The sequence below is a fragment of the Canis lupus genome, chromosome 12 (genome assembly GCF_003254725.2).
Source record: "Canis lupus dingo isolate Sandy chromosome 12, ASM325472v2, whole genome shotgun sequence".
In the NCBI taxonomy this organism is placed as follows: Eukaryota; Metazoa; Chordata; class Mammalia; order Carnivora; family Canidae; genus Canis; species Canis lupus.
The window spans coordinates 5,922,903-5,944,507 of NC_064254.1; the positions used below are offsets into that span (position 1 = coordinate 5,922,903).

The following is a 21,605-nucleotide window of genomic DNA, read 5'->3' on the forward strand; positions in this document are numbered from 1 at the left end:
CTTGGGGCCAGGGCATGGCTGCGGGGGCAGGAAGGAAAGGGGCAGGGGTGACCAGGAAGACACAGAAGGAAGGAAGAGCTGGATTTGGGGCCCAGGTGGGAAAGCTGGCAAGCTCTACAGGTGGAAACTGTGAACATGGGGAAAGAAGCCCAGAACGACTTCAGAGCCCCCATGGGCACAGAGGCCATCCAGATGATACGGCATTCACAGACACATTTGTGGAACACCATGCTCTAGGCAAGCTCCAGTGCTGTGGTGCCTCATTTTCCCAGTCTGGTCCCAGGAGGGTGTGGAATTTGAGAACCGAACACATCTCCAACTTTTATTCCCAAGTAGCCCTCCCAGCTGAGGAGAATAAACATGGATTCCTGGGGGTCTGGGTGTCACCCAAAGACCTGGCCACAAGCACATTTCTTTGAAGTCTTCTACGTTACCTTTAAATTAGCCTGTAGTCCACATTTCCACTCTCTAATTATAACTGTTTTAATATTAAAGCAATGTTTTGTTCTCAGATCCTCATGTGAAGTGGGTACTGAAGAAACGCCCTGTTTATTCTGAGGTTTCATGCACTCCAGCACACACCTCCACCCCAGGGACCAGCCTCTCCAGCCCGCGTGGGCGGTGCCCTCAAGCTCTGTGTGGGGCACCGTCGCCCCCTGAGGGCCAGGCTGGGAACTTCCCAACTCACTGGCTGGAATTCTCAGCCTTGTCCTCTCTGCTCACCCCTGGGCAGGTCTGGGTTCTGCCCTCCTGGGCAAGCAAGCAAGCCACCCGGTGGCTCCCAGGGGCCAGGAGCTGTGCAGGTTTTGGGAATAAATACAGTAGTGATTGAGACACCACCCCACCCTTGAGGACCCCATGGTCTTTGACGGGGTGGGAAGTATGGCAAACAGTTTAACACCCCTGGGAAGGGGGTTGGTGAGGGAGGCATGGGAGCATGGAGGAGAGGTATTTATTTACCTCAGACTTTGGGGGCGGAGTGAGTGTGCAGGTGGAGAAGATTCCTAGAGGAGGAATATACCCAAAGGGAGTCCCCAAGGATCCATAGGCCCAACCAAGTGAAGAAGAACAAAGGGAGCCCCAGGGGAGCACTATGGAGTGAGGCCCAGAGGCCCAGCCAGCAGGGAGGTTCAGAGAGCATAATGGGGCTACCACCGGTAGTGGGCAGAGGGGAGGGGCCAGGGCAAAAGCCCTGGGGCCTCCTAGGGGTGGGTGGTATGAGTCTACTTAGAAACCCCTACTGGTTGCTTGCAGATTCTAGGTTGCTGGGACATGGTGCCCATGTGGAGGAGCTTGGACTCTACCTTGTAGGTAAAGGGCCCTTTAGGATCTCAGCTGCGGCAGGGGAGTCATTCTGAATCTCCTCCCCACCCACCCCTCAGTGTGAACCCTGACCAGGCAGTAGGTGGGATGCAAGGCCAAAGGTTAAGCAGGGCAGCCATGTGATCAGATTATCATTTTGGAGGAGCCCTTGGATCACTGAATGGCAGATGGAAGGAGGTGGGAAGGCTGTTAGGAGGGCTGTTGCAAAGCCCCACACACCGGGGAGATGATGGCATTGGGGGTGGATGGGAGCAAAAGGAACAAAGGTCAGAATCTGTAGGTGATAGGAGGAGTGGGATTCAGTGGTGGAGTGGATGTGGGGTGAGGGGCAGGAGGCGTCAAGGTCGACTCCCCAGGCACCATGGCCCCCATGGTGACAGACCAGGAGATGGAGCCCGCTGGCCAGGGAGAGGGGACAGCTATGAGAGGCTTCAGCCGGTGCCTTCAGGTGGGGAAGGCTGAGTCTGAAGAGTGGCCGCCAGACAGCTGGACATGTGAGCCAGACACTCAGGCTGAGGCCAGCGCCCACGATGAGTCTTTCCTGCAGAAGCCTGTTCTCTCCTCAGGCAGTTTGGACCTTTAGAGAGGCCTTCCGGGGACACGGCCCACAGTGCAAGGCCTGCTCCCCTGGGACTGCCGGAGTGTAATTCCTTTTCTAACTGATGATATTTCCAATGGAGAAAACGAATCAATCCAACCTTTTCTGCTTTTAGCTTGAGAGATCATGGCCTCTTCTGAGCCTGTCAAGCACACTTAAAAGCTAAACTCCGAGAGACATAATCCCTTCCATTCCTGCTCTAAAAAACCTCTTTAGAGGAAGCCAGAAAAGGATGGATCCTGCTTCTCTCTGCCTGGGTGGGGGAACAAAGAGAGCCCTCCCCTTTGCCGATGCAGAAAACAAAGTAATTAACTGCGAGGATCAGAGCCCTTTCAAAGAAATTCACCCACGCTCTATCTTCACAGTGGCCTCGTTCAACTGAATTCAGTATGTGCTCGGATCACAAGCACCTACTGGGTGCCTGGCGCTGCACAGGCCGACGTGAAGGGAGGCCACGGGAAGGGCTGTCGCCTAGCCTGCCCTTACGGAGTTTCTGTCTAAATGGAACACAAGAGCTGCCCACTCAGAACAGAGACGCCTGGCTGGCTCAGTGGTTGGCCGTCTGCCTTTGGCTCAGGCCGTGATCCCGAGGTCCTGGGATCGAGTCCTGCACTGGGCTCCCTGCATGGAGCCTGCTTCTCCCTCTGCCTGTGTCTCTGCCTCTCTCTCCCTGTGTGTCTCTCATGAATAAATAAAATCTTTAAAAATTAAAAATAAATAAATCTAAAAAAAAAAGAACAGAGACACAGAGTGAAGGAGTGCAAGTGTGGAGTGGTTCAGACTCGGTGATGGGAGCCAAAGCCTGCTCTTCAACGTTACTAGCTGAGTGGCTGCTCCTGTGAGGAGGGAGCCCATTTCCAGGGCTGCCGTGAAATCTAAATCTCCTGGCACACAGGCGCGCAACAGATGACGCTAGAAGACAGCCTTGATGGAACGCTCACAAGGGGCAGGCACTGTTCTAGTGACTTCTTTAATGCTCAGCGTGCCTGGCACAGAATGGTTCAGGGACTTAGCCCACGTCACAAGGCTGGGACGTGGTTAGAGTCAGAGTATGAACCCAAGAAGTTATTAGGGCTAGAAGTTTCTGCACTTCAGTGGGTCCAGCATGACATGCTGTCCATGAAGCTGATGTGAGGGAGAAAGCACGAGGCCAGAGTGGTTGGGAACGCCAATAGGGGAGCTGGGACTCAAGCTGGGAGGGCACCCCAGGACGGTGAGCACACACGAGCAAAGGCTCAGCAGCAGGAACTGTCCTTTGAGGGCAAACACTATTATCTCCAGAAGGACTGGGGGCCCTGTCCAGGTTCTCCACATCCAGATGGAGCTGTCCTGACCTCTGTTCCTCTGACTCTCCTTCCAGAAACAGTAAGATACTCAGCAGGCCCTGAAACGGTTCTGATTGAAGGCAGAGGGCCATTTCCAACTCAGGACCTTGGGTGTCAGACCTCGCAGCCTTCTGATAATGTCCCCCACAGTCTGCCCCATCAGCACCCCTCCTCCGCCATCCTGTCAGAACTGCTTTTTGTGGGGTCACTATAACTCAACTATTGTTTGCCTCTTGATTCTGCAACCTACAGAACCACATGTCCTTGGGCAAATTCCTGAACTCCTCTGAGACTCAGGCTTCTTAGCTCTAGACTGGGACAGTAACTCCCACCTCACAGGAGAACATGCAAAAACCCCCGCCCAGCTCATGGCACACTGCAGTCCTCAATGGCTGGGAGGTACGTATAAGGAGAGCAAACCCCAGACTTGGGGTATCCACCTCACCTCATAGATGTTGAACTGGCTCTGCCCGCGGGCCAGCTCCCGGTAGCTGGTGGTGAACTCGCCAATGAAGTCGTGGCTGCAAGAGAAGGCTACTGTGAGACGGCGTGGCCCAGGCTGCACACTGCTTCTAGCCAACTGCCCGCCTCTCACATCCCTTCTTCTGGCTCCCCATCCTGCCCAGGACCTCTGCTGCAGGGGTGCATGCCAGCAGAGAGCCTGGGTCCCTGGCAAGAGTCAGTGTCACCACGGAGCAGGAGACCCAGTGGTCACCTAGCCAAGAGCAGGGCCCCGGAGAAGGGGACCACTTCTACTTGGATTCTTGTTGGAACAAGCCAGCTGTGCAAGGTATTCTGGGGACAACTGGAGAAATTTAAATATGAGATGAATATTAGGTGGTATTCAAGAATTATTTATTGTTCAATGTGTCAGGTGTAATAATGGCATTCGTGGTTCTGTAGGAAAATGTCCTTATTTTTTAGACATTCTCAATGAGATATTTAGAGGTAAAAAATGCCTTGATGTCTGTAATTTAAACTACATCAGCAAAACACAGCTAAAGGAAATGTGGCAACATGTAACACTTGTTAAATTCAGATGATAGGCTTAAAAGCATTCATTAAAGTCTTCTCTTTTTCTGTGTATTTGCCATTTTTCCAATAACAGTTTTTGAAAAGACAATTTGCGTCATGTCCATCGAGGCAGCTGGAGGTGTTTTCTGCAGTGGCCACGCCTTCTGGCACTCTGGCCCCCACAAGTGTGTTGTATGTGTGTGTTAAGTGCAGCAAAAAGCAGGTGCAGGACAACTCCTGTCTCCTCTGCGGCTGGCTGTCTTTCACTGTCCCCGCCCTGACAGAGGGAGCCTGGAGTACCCCCCAGAGGTGCTGGAGAGTGATGCCCGGGAGAAGTCCCTGGGGCCTGGCCCTGCCTTGTACCCGCTCTGTATTTTCACTACACATTTATAGCTCTTGGCACTCAGACTATGAGCTCCTTGATGGCAGGACCCTATGACACCTGGTGGCTGTCCCCAGTTTTCCCTGGTGAAGAAGAAGTATGGGGGACCTCCAGGGTAAGATAAACATGTAGCTGACTTGCCTGTTATGTGGTTAACAAAGCAAGTTAACAGAGATGCTGTGGCCCTGGAGTCCTGTCTCGGAATGACTCACAGGAAGGTGAGCAACCAGGAATGGCCAGGGCCTAACTTAGAGTTATATCTGCACAGCCCTTTACAGGACCCCCTATCCACATCACAGACTGGAGAGGTACGGATGGAGATGATGGGGCTTAAAGCCCCCTCACGACACCTCTAGTAGTGGAGTCACAGAAGTCAGAATGACACATTAGGTTTGGTTCAACAGGCAAGTGGGAGCCAGTGAGGTTTCTGGACTAGAGGGGCCATGAGAGGCCACTCATGAGAGGCCCGTTCTTGTCCTCATCTATGAATTCCCAGTGACACTGCTCCTTGGGGGGTGCTTACATTCGCACACAGGGAGGGTACTGGCCTCCCAAAACCCAGGTAGGATGTGCCCTCCTCCTGGCCAGGCTTGGCCCTACTCAGAAACTGCCTCATGGCTCCAGAGACCATTAGGGTGCATCAAAGTGTACCCTTCCCATAGCCCACTCTCAGGGCCTGCTCCCTGCAAACGCTTCCTTTAATATGCCAAGGGCCCTCCACTAGACAAAGAGAAGTCTCTGAGGGCTGAGCTTGTCTTCTGCACCTTGGTCACCCCACGATGCTTGGCCTCACACAGAAAACACGGATGCTCAGGGGATCACTAGTATCTTTGCATTAGAATAGGCACATTTCAGAAAAATCCTTATTCTCCCAAATGCGGTGAGCTTTAGGCACTGGCTGGCTGCTAGGCAGCTATTTGAGGAAAAGAGACCTCTTAGGCCCCTGGCACCATGTTACGCAGGACAGAGATCCTCTGGTGCCTCAGCAGAGCCGGGCAGGGGCAGCGGACCTCCCACCGGAGAACCCAGGCCCCAGCGCCCCCAGAGCTACCACAGGCATAGTAGTTCTCCCCATGTGAGGGCAGGGCCCAATCACCCTAAGGGGCTGTCCTCATTCCTGCTCACCTTTTGTCCTTCTGCCTGCTTACCTGCCATCCCGATCCCAGTCGTACACTTCCACCTTGATGGTCCTGCAAGGCAAAGGGCCTGTGGTGGGACAGGCTTGACCCAGACCGATGTAGCCTGAAGACAAGGCCCCTCCTGTGCTCCTGGGCCAGAAGGGCACACAGGGACACCCACCAGGCTCCAGGGCCCTCAGTGGAGGCGCGGGAGCCCAAGAGACAAAGGAACTATCTTGAGACCTTTTGGCAAAGGTCTTGGGACAGAGGCCCCCCACCAAGTTTCAGGCAGGATGTGGAGAAACGGCCTCTAGCTTCAGTTCACCCCACCTTCTCCTTGGCACCCCAGATGGGGCACAGGTCCCAGGATGAGGCCACATGGTGACTTTATCAAGGGTGGGGGCATCGCAGTGGGAGTGTGGCACTCTCGGGATCTCAGGCCTAAGCAGGAGGGGGTCTCCCCCCGAGGGGTAACAAGACTTGGTGCAGGTGGGAGCCTGAGTGCTGAGTCTCACACCGGCAGGGAGGGGCTCAGGGCCCCTGCGTCAAGGACAGCCTGCTGAGCTTTTCCATTGCCACGACTGGCTCCTGAGTGAGGGTGTAATTATCTTCACATTTTAGCCTGGCTGCTTTAATTAGTTTGTTTTGACTCCTGTGCATGGGGCTGGGCTTTGGGAGCCCATTTTATTTTTAGCTCGTTTCCATGGCAACAGGCTAGCAGACCAGAGGTGGGAGGGAGGAGGGAGGTGGAGGGCTGCGGGTTAACCCTTGGTGAAGGTGGTCCTCCAGGGATGCCCAGGGAAGGGGGCGCTGCCAGGGTCCCGGGGAGCGGCCGGAGCGTGGGCAGCCGGGGTGTCCAGCCCCCAGTCCTAAGCGGGGCTCCGCAGGCCGCTGCCTGGGCCTGTCTTCCACTCACACGGCGCCCGGCGCCCGGCGCCCCGCGACCGGCGTCGGCCCGGGGCGCTGCCCACTGCCCGGGTCGGCGAGGCGTCGGCCTCGAGCTTGCGCCGCGCCCAGCAGGAGGCGCTGTCACCCCGCGGATGCGCCTCCCCGGGGCTGGAGGGCGGGGGTGCGGACCTGCCGGCCGCGGGGCGCCGACTGTTCCCAAAGAAGGGGCGTGTGGTAGGTCGTGCACCAACCACCAGCCGGGGCTTTCGGTGACCTGTACTGTTAAAGGGGGCAGGCACGGCAGCCCGTCATGTAAAGGAATCCTCTGAATTCTAGTGAAACCCAAAAAACTGTGTCTCTCTGAAGAGAACTGGGTGGAAAGACCCAAAGGCCCCCGAAGGTCTGCTGGTGAGCTGGAAAGGGGAACGAGGCCGCGGGCGGGCGCTGCGCGACCTGGAGGGCCCGAGCGCGGACCACCCTCGAGGAGGGATGACAGCGACTTTGCAGAACTGGGCACCCGCCGCGCAGGTGGGCCCCTGGAAAAGGGCCTCTTCCTCTCCACTTTGCCCTTCGGCCACAGTTGGAGAGCTTTTCGGGGGAAATTTGCTTAAATCCGGGACACCGGTGCCTGGGTACCTGGGCTCTGCAACTTCACTCCCTAGAATGACAAGGCTGGAAGTGACCTCAGTGGCATCCAAGCCTGGCTGCCTGGCAGATCACGGGGGAGCTTTTCAGACACACACGGGCTCCAAGTCCTGTACTTGGCAGCTCTGGCCAGGGCCCCGGGATCTGGTTTAAAGGCTTCCCAAGGGGCGCCTGGGGGGCTCAGCGGTCTAGTGGCCGCCTTCAGCTCAGGGCGTGATCCTGGAGACCCGGGATCGAGTCCCACATCGGGCTCCCTGCAGGGAGCCTGCTTCTCCCTCTGCCTGCGTCTCTGCCTCTCTCTGTGTGTCTCTCATGAATAAAAAATAAAATCTTAAAAAAACAACAAAGGGTTCCCAAGCAGCTCTGCTGTGCATGTTCTGGAGTGATAACCTCCAGCCCCCCTCATTTTCAGATGGGGAAGCTGAGCCTGAACGGCTGCCAGTGATGTGCCCAGGTCACAGAGCTGGTGAGGGTGGGGGCTGGGACCCTGCCCCACAATGCCAAGGTCCCCCAGTCCTTTGCAGAGCCGGGCACCTCTGCGGGGGACTTTCCGGGACCCAGCAAGGATTGCTTCCTCTCAGACCATGGACACCAGCCTTTAGGTGACTAGATCAGTGACAGCCACGTGTTCAGAGGCTGTAGGAGGACCCTGGTTACAGCCACAGCCTTGGAGACCCAAAATAATCACTGGAGAGATTTTTTTTTTTTTTTTTTTTTTAATCCCAGGGCCAGAGGGCTTGATTTAATTGGTTGGGGTAACAGGCACAGGTAGTTTTGGAAAGTCCCCTGGCTGGTTGGAATGCGTGGCCAGAGCCACTGACCTTCTCTAGGGGAGAGCACTGCTTTCCACCCTGTTTGCACACAGGATTCCCTGGCACAATTTAGCAATTCTGAGGCCAGCGCCCTACCCCAGAGGTTCAAAATCAGTTGGTCAGGGGTACAGCCTGGGCTGGGGGCAGGGGGGACTATTAAAAGTTCCTTGGGGAATTTTAACTTGCAGCTGAGGTTGAAACCCCCCTGGGTGTGAGATTCCTGTGTAAACTCAGCCCAGCCACAGTGGAGGCTCTAGGGAAGGCTAGAGTTTGGGGCTCAGATTAGCTCCGAGGCTGCAGCCTCCAGCACCAGGGCAAGAGGTGAGAGAAACAGTGCCCAGAGACAAGGCCAGGCAGCAGCAGAGGCCAAACACAGCTCCAAATCCTCTATAGGCAGCTCTGTCACTCTCCAGCCCCAGCTGGGGTGCCCAGGTCACCCCATGTGCCACTTGTGGGCTGTAGGCACAACCAGGCCTAACGAAGGCTCACAATAGACCAACTGTGACTTCTGGGGCAGGGCCCTAGAGGAGGGGCTGCTGGGTGTGGCACAAGGAAATGGGCCTCTGCTGTCCAAAATACGAACATCTTTGGCATTAAAGGCTCAGAACAACACAGAGCTCCTAATCTGGGAGGCAGGGAGGTGGCCAGAGAAGGCTGCAGGCTCTGGGACAGTTCTAGCATGCCTAGCATGTAGTAGGTAATATAAATATTATTTAAATATCTGTTGCCTGGGACATTTGGGTGGCTCAGCGGTTGGGCATCTGCCTTTGGCTCAGGTCGTGATCCCAGGGTCCTGAGATCGACTCCCGCATCAGGCTCCTTGCTGGGAGCCTGCTTCTCCATCTGCCTGTGTCTCTTTGAATAAAAAAATAAAATCTTAAATAAAAAAAATCTGTTGCCTGACTGAGACCTCACAACTTCGTGAAGTTACTGTGCAGTAATGATTCCCTCCTTCCATGAAATCACATGGGGAAGCCCGGAGTACGTGGCTTTCCCCAAATTACACAGCTGCTCAGCCGTGAGGCCAGGCCTGGGGCTGGGAGCCAGGGTCCTGTGGGTCTCTGGGTGCCTGGGGCTGCAGTGACAAAGCTGGGTCTCTGTGAGCGTCGACAGGCCAGCAGGACTGAGGGACACTGGCAAAGACCGCAGGCTTCCCTCTCGGCACCGACAGCTCTATCTATAGACTCCTCCGAGCAGAGCTGCAGGCCGGCCTCCTAATGAGCCTCACCAGGGCAGGAAGAGGTACTGGGCTGACAGGTCCCCAGGGCTCAGCCCTAAACTGACTGAGCCCAACAGTCTAGAGGCTTCAGGGAAGAAGAGGGGTGCCGGGGCTCACTGCAGCATGCTACGACACACCTCTGGATGGCGGGGCTTGGTGCACACGCAGCCATAGCGAAGGGGCTTTGCCTCCTCTGCCTGCATTCAGCTTTTTCTGCATGTGTAAGCTGGCGAGGCTAAAACACTCCGAATCCAGGTCAGATACACTGGCTGGGGCCTCCACATATTCAGTGTGCGGTGGGGGTTCAAAGGAGAAGAAGGCTTCTCCAGCAGGCCCACAGAGGTGTGAAGCTTCCGTGATGGGACACCCCCCATCCTGGGGAATCCTCTCCCCTCGCCAGGTAAGGACCCAGTACAACTTACCCTCTTAACATCCACTCATTCAACAGTGAGGTATGAGTGTGTGGCAGCAGCCCAACCAGGAGAATCTGGCTCAAGGGGGATAAATCCTCAAGTTACACAGTCAGTGTTCAAGTAGACAGTAGAGGGGCTTTCAGGAAAGGCAGGGGGAGTATTTCTTGTCGTCACCTACTTCACCCCATGGAGGAGGGCTGGACTGGCTCTGACTCCAGCTCTGCTCAGCTGGCTCGCTTGGGTTTGGACTGGAGACACAGCAGAGGTAGGGGGACCTTTGCTTCTGGAGAAGGCAGCTTCCATAGAAGGGAAATGTACCTTCTCCTCACTTTGCCAAGATACATAAGCTCCAGGCCTCTGTTTCCCTCTCTGTGAAATGGGCATGTCACTAGTACCCAACTGCTAGGGCTACTGTGGAATTTAAATTCACAAAATAAGATCATTATTTAAACCAAGTAGAACACAATTTGGCCCATGTCCAAAAGACTCGGTAATCGTAACTGGTTTCCACTGCCATCATTCCAAGTAAATTGCCCTGGTTCTCACCCTCCCGGCCATCTTCTTGATGGTGGGAGCTGATACTTCTATTTGGATTCTTCCCCCTTGGCTCCTGCCTCCAACCGCCTTCTCCAGGTACCCCCTCATAGCTCCCTGACCATCCCCCACGACTCTCTCCTGCTCCCGATCTGTGCAGGGCCTTGGGCACCTCACCTCTGCCAGCATCCTGTCCTCTTCTCCCCTTGGCAGAGCACCGCCTGCCTGTCCCACAGCCGCCCCCCACCCCGGCTCCCTGTCACCTTTCCATTTCTGTCTCTCAACCCCAGCTCCAAACACTAATGACCTATACATCCCTTTCACCCCCAGATCTAGGCAGATGGTAAGGCCTTTGAGTCTTCACCTCCAGGCTCAAAGCAGACCTGCGCCGAGCCCCTGGGCAAACCTCCTCCAAACATACCCCCCTCACACCCGTCTTAACCCTTTGGCAACAGAGCGTGAGGGTCAAGAATAGATTCTCTAGCCAGCCTGCTTGGCTCCAAGTCCTGGTTCTACCACTGACTGGCAGTAAGATCCCAGGTGAGCTACTTAACCTCATTGGCACTCAGTTTCTTTACCTGTAAAATGTGGGTAGTATTTGTGCCTTTTTCAGGGGAACCACTCATGGTTAGGAGAATTAACTTAGTGCATGTACATAAATTACCACAGGAGTACTACAGGAGCCTTTACTATTATTATTAATTATTAATATTATGACCTGCCTGTCTCCCTAACAGGGAGGCTTAGGTCTGAGGTTCACTATGCCCATAGCACCCAACATGGTACCCGGTGCCTGGCTGGCTTGGAAGACATGGCTGCTGGGTTCTGAATGTGCTCTTGTGAACAAGAGGCACCTCGGAGGGAGCGGAAAAGTGGCTTCATTTTCCTGCACAAACCCCTCCCTCTCCCACCCTGAGAGGGCCTCTGGACACTCGTGCCTCCCAAGAGGCTGCTGGGTACTGAGGTCACAGTAGTACTCAGTGGCAGACCGGCCTGTTGGCTTACCAGGCCCACGTAATGGGCCCGGCCCCCTCCATTAACACCACTGTCAGGCACATCACGGCCAATCTGTTCCCAGCTGTAGAGAAGGGCCTGAGCTGCCTGGCCATCCTGGAGGGCGACCAGTCTGGGGCTCTCAGCCTGAGAGGGGGGAAATGGGGGCCTACAGAGGTGTTCCCCACCACCTGCACCCTTAGCTCCTCTGGTGCCTGAACAGTAAGCCCAGGTCTTTGAGGCTGGCTGCCCTCCTCACTGTCCCTGACAAGGCTGGGGTGCAGGGTCCTGTGTAAGTGGCGGCCAGCTGGACCTCCAATAATCTCCAAGCAGTGGGGCCAAAGATCCCCTTTCCTCCCACCCAGTGAGATGTGAATTGCTAGGCTCTCCCATCCCCCAACCTTGAATTTCTCCTCCCTTCCTGTCATCTCTCCCTATCAGATTCATTCTTCCAAGAACCAATACCCCCCAGCACCTTCCAGCCTTCCCCAAGCCTCCTTTACACCCTACTGCTCCAACCAGACTGTCCTCCCACACCGCAGTACCCCAGAAGCCCCAGGACCCGGCCAGACACGTAGCCAGGGTTCATTTGGCCAGAATGCCTATTTTTGTCTTCAGTCTCATTTTGCACAATTATTTAGCTATCTAAAATGCAGATGTGTGCACATCTGAGCTCCCTGGGGTCAGACGAGAGGCTCCCTAGAGATGGAACTACATTCCCTTGAATGCCACACAGCTGCAGGTGTCGTGTGGGGCACATAGTAGGTGCTCGGTGACTGCCTGTGGAATACATGGTGGCTGCTCAGTCCCAGCCAAGAGGCAGGAAAAGGAGCCACCTCATCTCCTAGATCCGCAGCCTAATAGGGTAGCCTCAGGGTTTCGGGGGCGGGGGGGGAGGCAGGGGGTGTCTGAAGGCCATCTGCACTGTCATTCCCACTCCACCCCCACCACACATACCCAGTCCCAGGGAGCCCCTGCCAATGCCATCAGCCAGGATGCCCTGAGGGGTCGTTGTGATACCCCAGTGCTCCCTTTGGAGTGGCCAACAGAGGCCCAGCTTCCTCAAGGCAGCCTGGGTGGCCCTGCCTGTGTACCCTCTGCTAGCTCATCCACTGGCAACAGTGATCACCAGGAAGCAAGGCCGGGTTCACGAAACTTCACACAGACCAATACCACCTTGCAGCACCCATCTCACATGCCCTCCACTCCCCAGCACTTAGCACAACTTGTAATTATACGTTTCTTTGTGTGATTATCGGATTAATGTCTGGCTCCCCCACGAGAATGTAAACTCCCCGAGGTTGGGCGAAGGGTGAAGACTGTGTGTTTTGCTCCCTGCTGATTTCCCAGCATCTCGCTCGGTGCCAGGCACATGGCAGGAAGTCAATAAATGTTTGTGGACACAATGCAGGGTTTGGTATTTTATGCACACCAGAGCCTTCTGTGTAGGCTGTGTCATGTGAGCTTCTAAGCAGCCCTTTCAGGTAGGTGGATGTTTAAGACCCACTTTACAGATAAGGAAACTGAGGCTCAGACAGGTCAAAACTTGCCCAGGTTGACAGTACTTTTTAGTCACAGAGTCAGGATTAGAAACCAGGTCTCCAGCATCTACACCCAACAACCTACACTCAAACAATGATGGTGTGAGAGGACATGTAATCAGAGTAGGCTGCGTCCTATCAAAAAAGTTTCACAAGTTCTCTGTACTCCACCCCTCATCCCCCATTTGGGATCCTGACTCCCCAGAGTCCATCTGCTAGGAGTTGGGGTTGGGGTGGCCCCCCCACGCTGCATCTAGAGCCCCCCCATCCTGTCCCTGCCTGCTCCTCCACCGGAAATTGTGAAGAGATAGGCTGTATAGCTCCAGGCCAGGACACCCAACACCTAGCAGGGCTCCCTGGATCCCATCCCCCCAGCTTGGGGAGGTCCCCACCAGTAGAGGGCTGCCAGACCAGGGGGACAACAGCAGGGCAGAGTGCAGAGGGAAGTCTGTGAGGAGGTGAAGGCAGACACTGCCCAGAGAGGTGAGGGCAGGGACAGCACAGCTCCAGGGGGCTCTGCACATACTGCCCAGCCTGGGACAGCCTGACCCTCCACCCTCCATCTGGGAGGGACAGGTTCCCATCTCACCGGTCATAGTCCCCATTGCACAGCGCTCTCACAGGAATGGAAAAGGTTTGCCAGACTGGGTTTAGGGTGTTCTTCATGACCTCGGTCTTGTGGCAGATGGTGAACCTGGTGAAGAAGAGAGGGAAGATGTCAGGCCCCAACCAAGGGAGGCAGAAGAATCAAGGTCAACGGAGGGGCCAACCGATTAACCTCTGCAGTTGCCCGATAGTGGAAGCCAGAGCTTCCTGAGGTCATAAGCTGCATGGCACTAGCAGTATCCAGCTGGAAACTAGATGGCCATTTCTTGCTGATGCTTGAGAGGCAATTCCTGCAGCAGGTGGGGAGTGTCTGGAGATACTGACTCTGCTCCCCCTCCCCCTCACTCTCTGTGACCTTGAGCAAGCCAATCCCTCCCCTGTAACCTCAGGGAGTTAGCTGCTGTCATTCTTCATCTGAGATCCATGGAAGGATCTGTGCATGGGATTTAGGGGTTTGTGAACCCCTGAAATCAGGGTGAAATTGGGTCGGTGATTTTCATATGCTTGCTGTTCCCCTGTCCGGAGCGCTATCTCCCCAAATTTCCATGGTCATGGCTCACTCCTCTCTTCCATCAGGTCTTTACTCAAGTATTACCCCTCTGATATAAGCATGTGCTCCGAGACAAAATTTAGAACCCCTGGTCCCCTGACCCTGACGTCCCCTAGTCCTCTTCATGCTTCTCTTTACCTGTTATCATTTGACATTTGACATAGTCTGTGTTTCTCCTTACTTATTTCACGGCTTGTCACTAAAATGTGAGCTCTGGAAAGACAAGAGTTTTGTCTTCTCTGATCACTGGTAATGTATCTAGTGCCCGGACCGGTGCCTGGCACTCAGTGTTCACTATTTTTTTGGAACCAACTAATGAATAGATGTATTTCTCAAGAGGAGAGTTTCCACAGCTTTCACTGGCATGAAAGGCAGTGCAAATCGAGCCCCTGGATTCGACAATCTCTAAGACACTTCCAGCTCTTCCAGTCTGAATCCTTGAGCCTGCTCTGCAAACTAGAAGTGTAGAGCTGGCTTTCCCCGCTGGGCTCCCATCCAGCGTCCCTGCCCACTCCCCATGCCAGGCCTGCCGGCCGCATCCTGGAGGCCAGCCCTGCCACACAGAAGGGCAGCCAGGAGCCAGAGCGGAGCTGGGGGGCAGAGGCTGTCCCCCCTGAGATGTCCCAGAATCTGCCCCAGCCACCTCCCAGCCTGGAAAGGTCACCCCGGAAAGTGCCTGGGCCCCGCCCGTGCCCACACAGCCTGTGCCATTTCTTCTCTGGCAATTTTCAAGTCAAAATGTCATTCCTGTCACCGCGGCTCAGCGTTTCTCTTCTCTGCTCCTTCTCGCCCGCCCACTGGAGTGTGGAGATACATGTGGGAGACCTCCCCACACACCCCGGAGCTGGTGACGAGGACAGGAGTGGGGACAGGGACAGGAGGGGCCCCGTGGCTGCCCCAGTTGGGGAGGGGGCTCGGGAGGGAGAATCAGGAGCAGGAGCAGCAGCAAGGGAGGGACGATGGCCTGTGCAGAGGCCCCGGCTGGGCTCCAGATACCTCCTACCCAGAACAGTCACATCCACCTGCCCCAGCCCCTCCCAGCCCCTCCATCTCTTGGGACCCACTGACTTCTGACTTCTGTCTCTTCTTCCTTGCCAACCAATTTTCTTGACTGGGTCTTGAGCTTTTATTTATTTATTTTTCTTTTTAAATTTTATTGATTTATTCGTGAGAGACACACAGAGAGGCAGGGACACAGGCAGAGGGAGAAGCAGGCTCTCTGCTGGGAGCCCGATGCAGAACTCGATCCCAGGACCCTGGGATCACGACCTGGGCCGAAGGCAGACCTCAACCACTGAGCCACCCAGGCCTCCCTCTTCTGAGCTTTTAGCCTGATTTCCTCTCTCTGTGCTTCTCCCTGAGCCCTGCTATGGTCCTGTTTCGGCTTTCAGCCTCTGTTCTGAAACTGCTTCCCCAAGCCCCTCATCACCAAATCCACAGACCTCTCAACTCCCTGCTGTCCTTGCCGTGGGGGCCTGGCCCTGGCATGGAAATGGTCCCTGCAGACATCTCCTGGCTCAACTCCCTTCACTCTGACATCTGCTCCGGAGCCTGGTGTGGGACAGAGCAGGCACCAGCAGGGTGGGAAAGGGAGGGCTCAGGTCCCAGGGCCACTCCTACCAGTTGTGCAGCCCTGGCCATGTGCCTTTCTCTCTCTGAGCTTCCTCTTTGCTGTAAAATGGGGAAACACACCAGTAGCTAACACCACCAGGCCCTGTTCTCGTGACACGTAGTAACTCCTTTGGTCCTCACAGCAACCCTGTGAGGGAGATGGTAGGATTATCTGGACTGCACGTACCAAGAAACTCAGGTTGGGGAGGTTATACGTGCCCAGTCCAATATGGTGGCCATCAGCCACATGGGGCTATTTCTCTTTAAATCAATCTAAATTAAATTAAAAATTCAGTTCCTCAGGCACACAAGCCCCGTGTCACACACTCAACAGCTACATGTAGCTAATGGTGACTGTACTGGGCGGCGAGACACAGAATATTTCCATAGTCCCAGAAAGTTCCACTGGGTTAAGAGACTTGCCTGAAGGTATGCACGGCCGGTAGCCTGCAGAGCCCTGCTCTCCAGCCCGTTATTAATCCCAGAGGAGTGATTGCTACTGAATAAGGTAGGTGCAGTGCCAGCAGCACTGTGGGTGCTCTGTGCAGGCTTCCTTCCCGCTCCCTCCAGGACCTTTCACTCCCTGGGTTCCCTCACCGACCTTCCTCCTGACCTCTTCCTAACTGCGAGTGTGTCTCCCGAACCTTCTACTCTTCTCTCCTCAAACCCTGGGTGACCACCCTGCTTCCACCAGTTCAGCCTCTGACCTGTGCCCACAGCCTGGCCCAGCCCCTTGGGGGCCTCTGGGTGGGTTCTCCAGCCACCTTGGTGTCCATTCCCAGAGAGATCCAGCCCATGCTTCAAGGGAAACTTGCCCCCAAAGAGACTCCCCCATCTGACCAGCTCCTTTGTCATTTTCATGCTCTGGGTTTCCCACAGCTCCATTACAGGGAGGGGGGCTCCAACTGCCGTGGCCACCCAAGTCCAGCCTGGCGAGCTCTGCTCCCTGTCCTTTTGCCCCCATCCCTCCCCTTCCCACGTTCTCCCCGCATCTTCCCAGCGAGGCTCGCCTGCGTTCAGCACCTCCCACCTGTTCACGGTGTCAGTCACGAGTCTCTCCCTCTTCCCTGCCCCCTCCCCACCCATCCTACACAGGCTCTGCTAGAACAATCACTGGCACACACTTTGCAACACACCCCTCTGCTGCTCCCAAACCCGCATCCCTCTATGCTGGCCAGCCGGCCTTCACCTCAGAGACAAACCTGGCCCAACCAGGCGTCGCCTCTCTGGAGGGGACCGCTGTGGACGTTTCCGTGGGCGTCCGCCTGCAACGTCCCTCGGCCCTTCTTCCTTCCTCCCTCAGTCAAGTCAACGTCAACAAGAATTATTTAAAGAAATCCTGCTGGGAGTCCTTTAGTGAGACAAAGACTCCTTTTGTTATGCAAATGATCGTACCTAATTTCCCTTGTTTTGCTCTTTCAGGTTTTTAAAATCAGTTTTCCCTGGAACTGAAACACATCTTCCCTGCTCCGCCCTTCCCCCCAACACACACACACACACACACACACACACACGCACCGCACACACACCCAGAGTTCTAGAATCCAGGGGACCTTGGCGGAGCCCATTCTGGGCTGCCTCTGCTCAGGGCACACCTCCCTTGCACTCGCCTTTTCTCTATCCTATTATTCTCCTCTGCTCCTCCCCCATGGACCCATTTTCTCCCTCTCCTTCCAAACCTGCTTCCAAGTTCCCCTGCTCCAGCAGTGTTTCTCTAATTAACCTCCCTGGCCCCATCGCCTCCTGGTTCTGCAGAATCCCAGCCGTAAGTGGCCACAGCCTCCCAGAGCTGCGCTGCCTAAGGAGACTGTGGAGACCGCCTAATCCAACCTGTTCATTGGCCTGATGAGAAAATAGACCCAGAGAGGGGGCATTATAGCTTGCCCCAGGTCACATGGCAAATCGGTGGGGTGGACCAAGGTCCCCAGACCCTCAATCTACAATCTGTGCATCTGTGTGCATGGCTGACCTACATTTGCCGACGTGTCGTGTGTGTTTCCGTCATACCGTGGGTGGCTTCTAGATTAGGGAGAGGAGAGGAGGAAATGGGGCTCTAAAGACGTGTGCGGTTTTGAATGAAGCCTATGGCAAGGTGTGGGGCTGGGTGGGTAAAAGGGTCCAGATTTGCCAGGCCGGGCGTGTGGTAGTTGGGTGGGGGGCACATATGGTAGTGGGATGTTCAGAGGGCTGCAGGCGGAGGAGGGGTGGGCTGGAGATATGCATTGATCTGTGGGGAAGGAGGAAGATGCTATCAGAGGAGCCCCTTGTTCCCACCCTAGCCCTGCTTTTGCCACTCCCCTCACCTCCAACATTCGTAGCACCCACCATTGCTGAGCCTCTCAGAATGGCACTGCTGGCTTGGGACCTGCCCCTACCCGTCCCACGCACCTCACCCTCCAGCCCACAGCGGTCCCAACCGCGTGTCAGGCACTACCGTGATGCCCCCAGCTTCTACCTGGAGCAGGAAAGAATCCCAGGCAGCACTGCCTGGTAAGTCACCACACCCCTCCACCCCTGATTCCGGAAAGGGGTGACGTGTTATCAGAGAACTTACGTTCCATCCTCATTGCTTCTGTAGAATACCAAGAAGGGGTCGGACTTCCCAAAGAAATCCTTCTTGTCCAGCTTGTTGGCGCAGAACTGCATTGTGGCTACATCCTGGTGGGAAGGAGGGAGAACAGGGGTGTGAGGCAAAAGGAGGGGGGTGCCCCAAAACCTGTGGAAACACAGCCCCAAGAAAACAGGAGGATTCCAAGCTGGTTAGAAAGGACAGCATGTTATGTTCACCCTACACCAACCAAGGGCCAGGCTCTGGGCTAATACCTGTGGAGGGAAGGGTTTCATTGCATCTCAACCCCACTGGGCAGGTCTGATAGAGCCGTTGAGGGGCAGGGGGCAGGGGTGAAGCAGGTGGATTCTGGAGCTGGCTGCTCCAGTCTGAATTCTGACTCTGCCACTTTCTAGCTGTGTGACCTCAGACAATGGAGGCAACCCCTTGGAGCTTCAGTTTCCCCTCTGTAACATGGGGCACACACCTCACAAGGCTGTTTCGAGGACCAAAGGCAGAGTGTAGGCATGTCAGTGTTGATGTACTCAAGTCTGTTACTGTTTTACCCAGTGGCTCAGAGAGGTGAAGACACTCATGCAAGGCTACTCTGAGCTTGGTCTGCCAACCTCAAAGCCCTCGCTCTGTCCACACCACCTCATTCCTTCGCACACTGTGTGACCCCTAAAGGACAGTCAAGATGAGCCATCGCTGGGGTGCCAGGGTGGCTCAGTGGGGTGAGCACCCAACTCTTGATTTTGGCTTGGGTCATGATCTCAGGGTCCTGGGATAGAGCCCCTTGTTGTGTTGGGCTCCATGCTCAGCAGGGAGTCAGTCGGCTTGAGATTTGCTCTTCCTCTGCCCCTCCCCTCTAAAATAAATACATAAATCTTTAAAAAAAAATAAGATGAGGTGTCACTTTCATACCCGCTAACCCATGAGAGGCTCACCCAACTCTCTGAGAAGCCTAAGGCTTAAAGCAGGGAGCCACTCCCCCAGGTTCAACAGGAAGAGCCCTGGATATCTGACTGCCCTGACCAATTCATGGCCTCTGCTGATGCCACACTCAGTCCAAGAGCACAAAGAAGGTATCCAGGCCCTGGTGAGGATCTCTGGACCCCTCACCTGGGTTTGCCGTGGCTGACAGGGCACTGGGCAGAAATGCCCCCATATCCTCCTCTTCATCAATCCCTGTGTGGCCTCTTCAACCTGAAAGATCTGCATCCTGACAAACCAGCTGCCAAGTGGCCGGAGCTCAAAGCTTTGTCTTATAGTCCCTGGGGCCTGGCCTGCTCTTAAGGGCCAGCGCCTGTCAGGAAGTCACCTACCTCTCATGCTGCCCCCTTCCTCTCGCTGGGGAAAAGGTCTCTTGAGATCAGTGTCCTACAGCCCAGTGAGGACCAAAATGGTGGCAGAGATTAAAAGGCAACCACGTCCACAAGTTTGAAGGACATCATCAAAGGTTTGGGGATGAGTATGGTATAATGGTTAAGAATATGATTGCTGGGGGGCACCTGGGTGGCTCAATGGTTGAGCATCTGCCTTTGGCTCAGGTCATGATCCCGGGTCTTGGGATCAAGTCCAGCATCGGGCTCCCATAGGGAGCTTGCTTCTCCTTCTGCCTACGTCTCTGCCTTTCTCTCTGTGTGTCTCATGAAAAAGTAAATAAAATCTTAAAATACAAACAAGAATATGGTTTCTGGAGCCAGGCTGCCTGCTTCAGCTCCATCCCTTTCTAGCTATGTGACCAGAGCAAATTATTCACCTTCTCTGGCCTCAGTTTTCTCCTTCTGTAACATTGGATAGTGACAGCCTATGTCATAGGCTTGTTGTGAGGTTGAAATAAGTTAACATGACCATAGTGCTGAAAACAGTGTATGGAGCATACCAGGTGCCTTGAACGTGCAAACAATTACAGTACACTTGCCCCATCCTGTACACACAATGTGTGTGGCCTCTGTCCCTGCTCCTCTCCTCCTTACCCCCTTTGGTGCCTTCCCTCAAGGACAGCTGACAATAGCAAACACAGAGCATCCCTCCCTCCATTCATTCATTCATTCATTCAACAAACACGTATTAGATACAGTATATATGGCCAAGTCACTGAGCTCCTTATTACCTTTAGCCCTCAAAGTAATCCTTTGTCACTTTTTTATAAATGAGAAATCTAGGGGTGGAAGCAACTGACCTGCCCAAGATCACTGGCTGGTAACTGGTAGAGTGGCAATTCAACATATATGAACTGATTTCAAAGTCATGTCTCTTCGGGAACACCACTCCACTCCCACAGAGAGAGAGAGAGAGAGCGCATTCCAGTTCATGAGGCCTGCTTCCCTGGTTCCTTCAAACTCCAGACTCTGAGGTGGGTATGCAGGGAGGGAGGGGCTGGCCTCTGGTTAACCTGGGCAGGAATTACCCACTAAAGGGAGGCCCCAAGGAGGGGCAGTGTGGAGGCACAGCCACACACACAGAGGAGCCCAGGTAATGACAGCTTTCATCACCTCCCTCTTCATAGACCACCAGAGAAGAAGAAGGAGCTGGACTGGGGGCTTGCAAGGCCTGGGAACACCAGGAATCCTAGAACCTCCAGAGAACTCCAGGACATCAGGTCTGGAATAAGATGGGCTGATTCATTGAGCACTTACTACATGCAAGTCACTGTGTTAAGCCTTCTCTTTACATATATTATTTCACTGAATCCTCCTAACAACCACATGAAGTAACTCCACTACTCTCCGCATTTTACAGATAAGGAAACTGAGGCTTTTAAATCCTGTCCTATTCTCAAGGTCACATAGAAGTTCACCCAGGCAGAGCTTTCCCTCTCAGCCTCCCAGAAAGATTTCTAGCCTCCTAAACTTGCCCCCTGTAGTCACTGTATCTCTGTAGTAGAAAGTTCCATTTTGGACAGAGGGAGCATTTTAAATGCCTCCCTGGGGACCTCTATCCCATGGCCTAGAAAAAAAAGAGGAGGCCTTGGTCTAGGTGGGCTCCTCCCAATGCTGGCTCTGTAACTGGTGAGGCCCAGGGCAAAGGGGAAATGTGACAGCAGGGCATTAACGTGAGCATAAGCCCTGCAGGACTGCACAGTTCTTAGGCCCACGAAGCTGGCCCTTGCTCCTCCCCATGGGGGCAACAGACCTTGGCACCAGAAAACTCTCAGACTCTGCTGAGGACAGCAGGGGGGACAGCCCAGCAAGGCACCCAGAGTTCTGGGCTCTCAGCCTTGGTTTCCTTATCCATTAAATGCTCTGCTGGACAGGACGATGACATGTCCTTTAAGGCCAGGCAATTCAGGCTTCAGTGCTGATGCCCCGGGGAGCATACCAGGGTAGGGCAGCAGAGGGGAAGGCTGGCACTCCGAGGACAGTCCTGGAATGCACAGCCCCTCCAGCTTCCTCAGGATACAGCTTGGCTATAACTTAAGATGTGACCACACACATTTGGAGGTCACCTGAATGAACAGAGGCAGGCCACATGCGACAACC

At 54.7% G+C, this 21,605-nt stretch overlaps 1 protein-coding gene across 5 annotated transcripts in view; it reads right to left on the reverse strand.

Moving 5' to 3' along the window:
- The window catches only part of CPNE5 (copine 5), a 90,371-nt gene that overhangs the window by 16,828 nt on the left and 51,938 nt on the right, over positions 1-21,605 (reverse strand). For 3 of the 5 annotated variants that reach the window (XM_025418598.3, XM_049092547.1, XM_025418597.3), the window contains 4 exons: positions 18,127-18,230; positions 13,395-13,499; positions 5,791-5,832; positions 3,692-3,767 (listed from right to left, as the gene is read on the reverse strand). In XM_025418598.3, the coding sequence (XP_025274383.3) occupies positions 3,692-3,767; positions 5,791-5,832; positions 13,395-13,499; positions 18,127-18,230 (327 nt within the window). Of the gene's footprint in view, positions 1-3,691; positions 3,768-5,790; positions 5,833-13,394; positions 13,500-16,774; positions 16,885-17,251; positions 17,271-18,126; positions 18,231-21,605 lie in introns of those variants that run through there. The other 2 variants (XM_035697768.2, XM_025418599.3) reach the window with 2 other exon arrangements.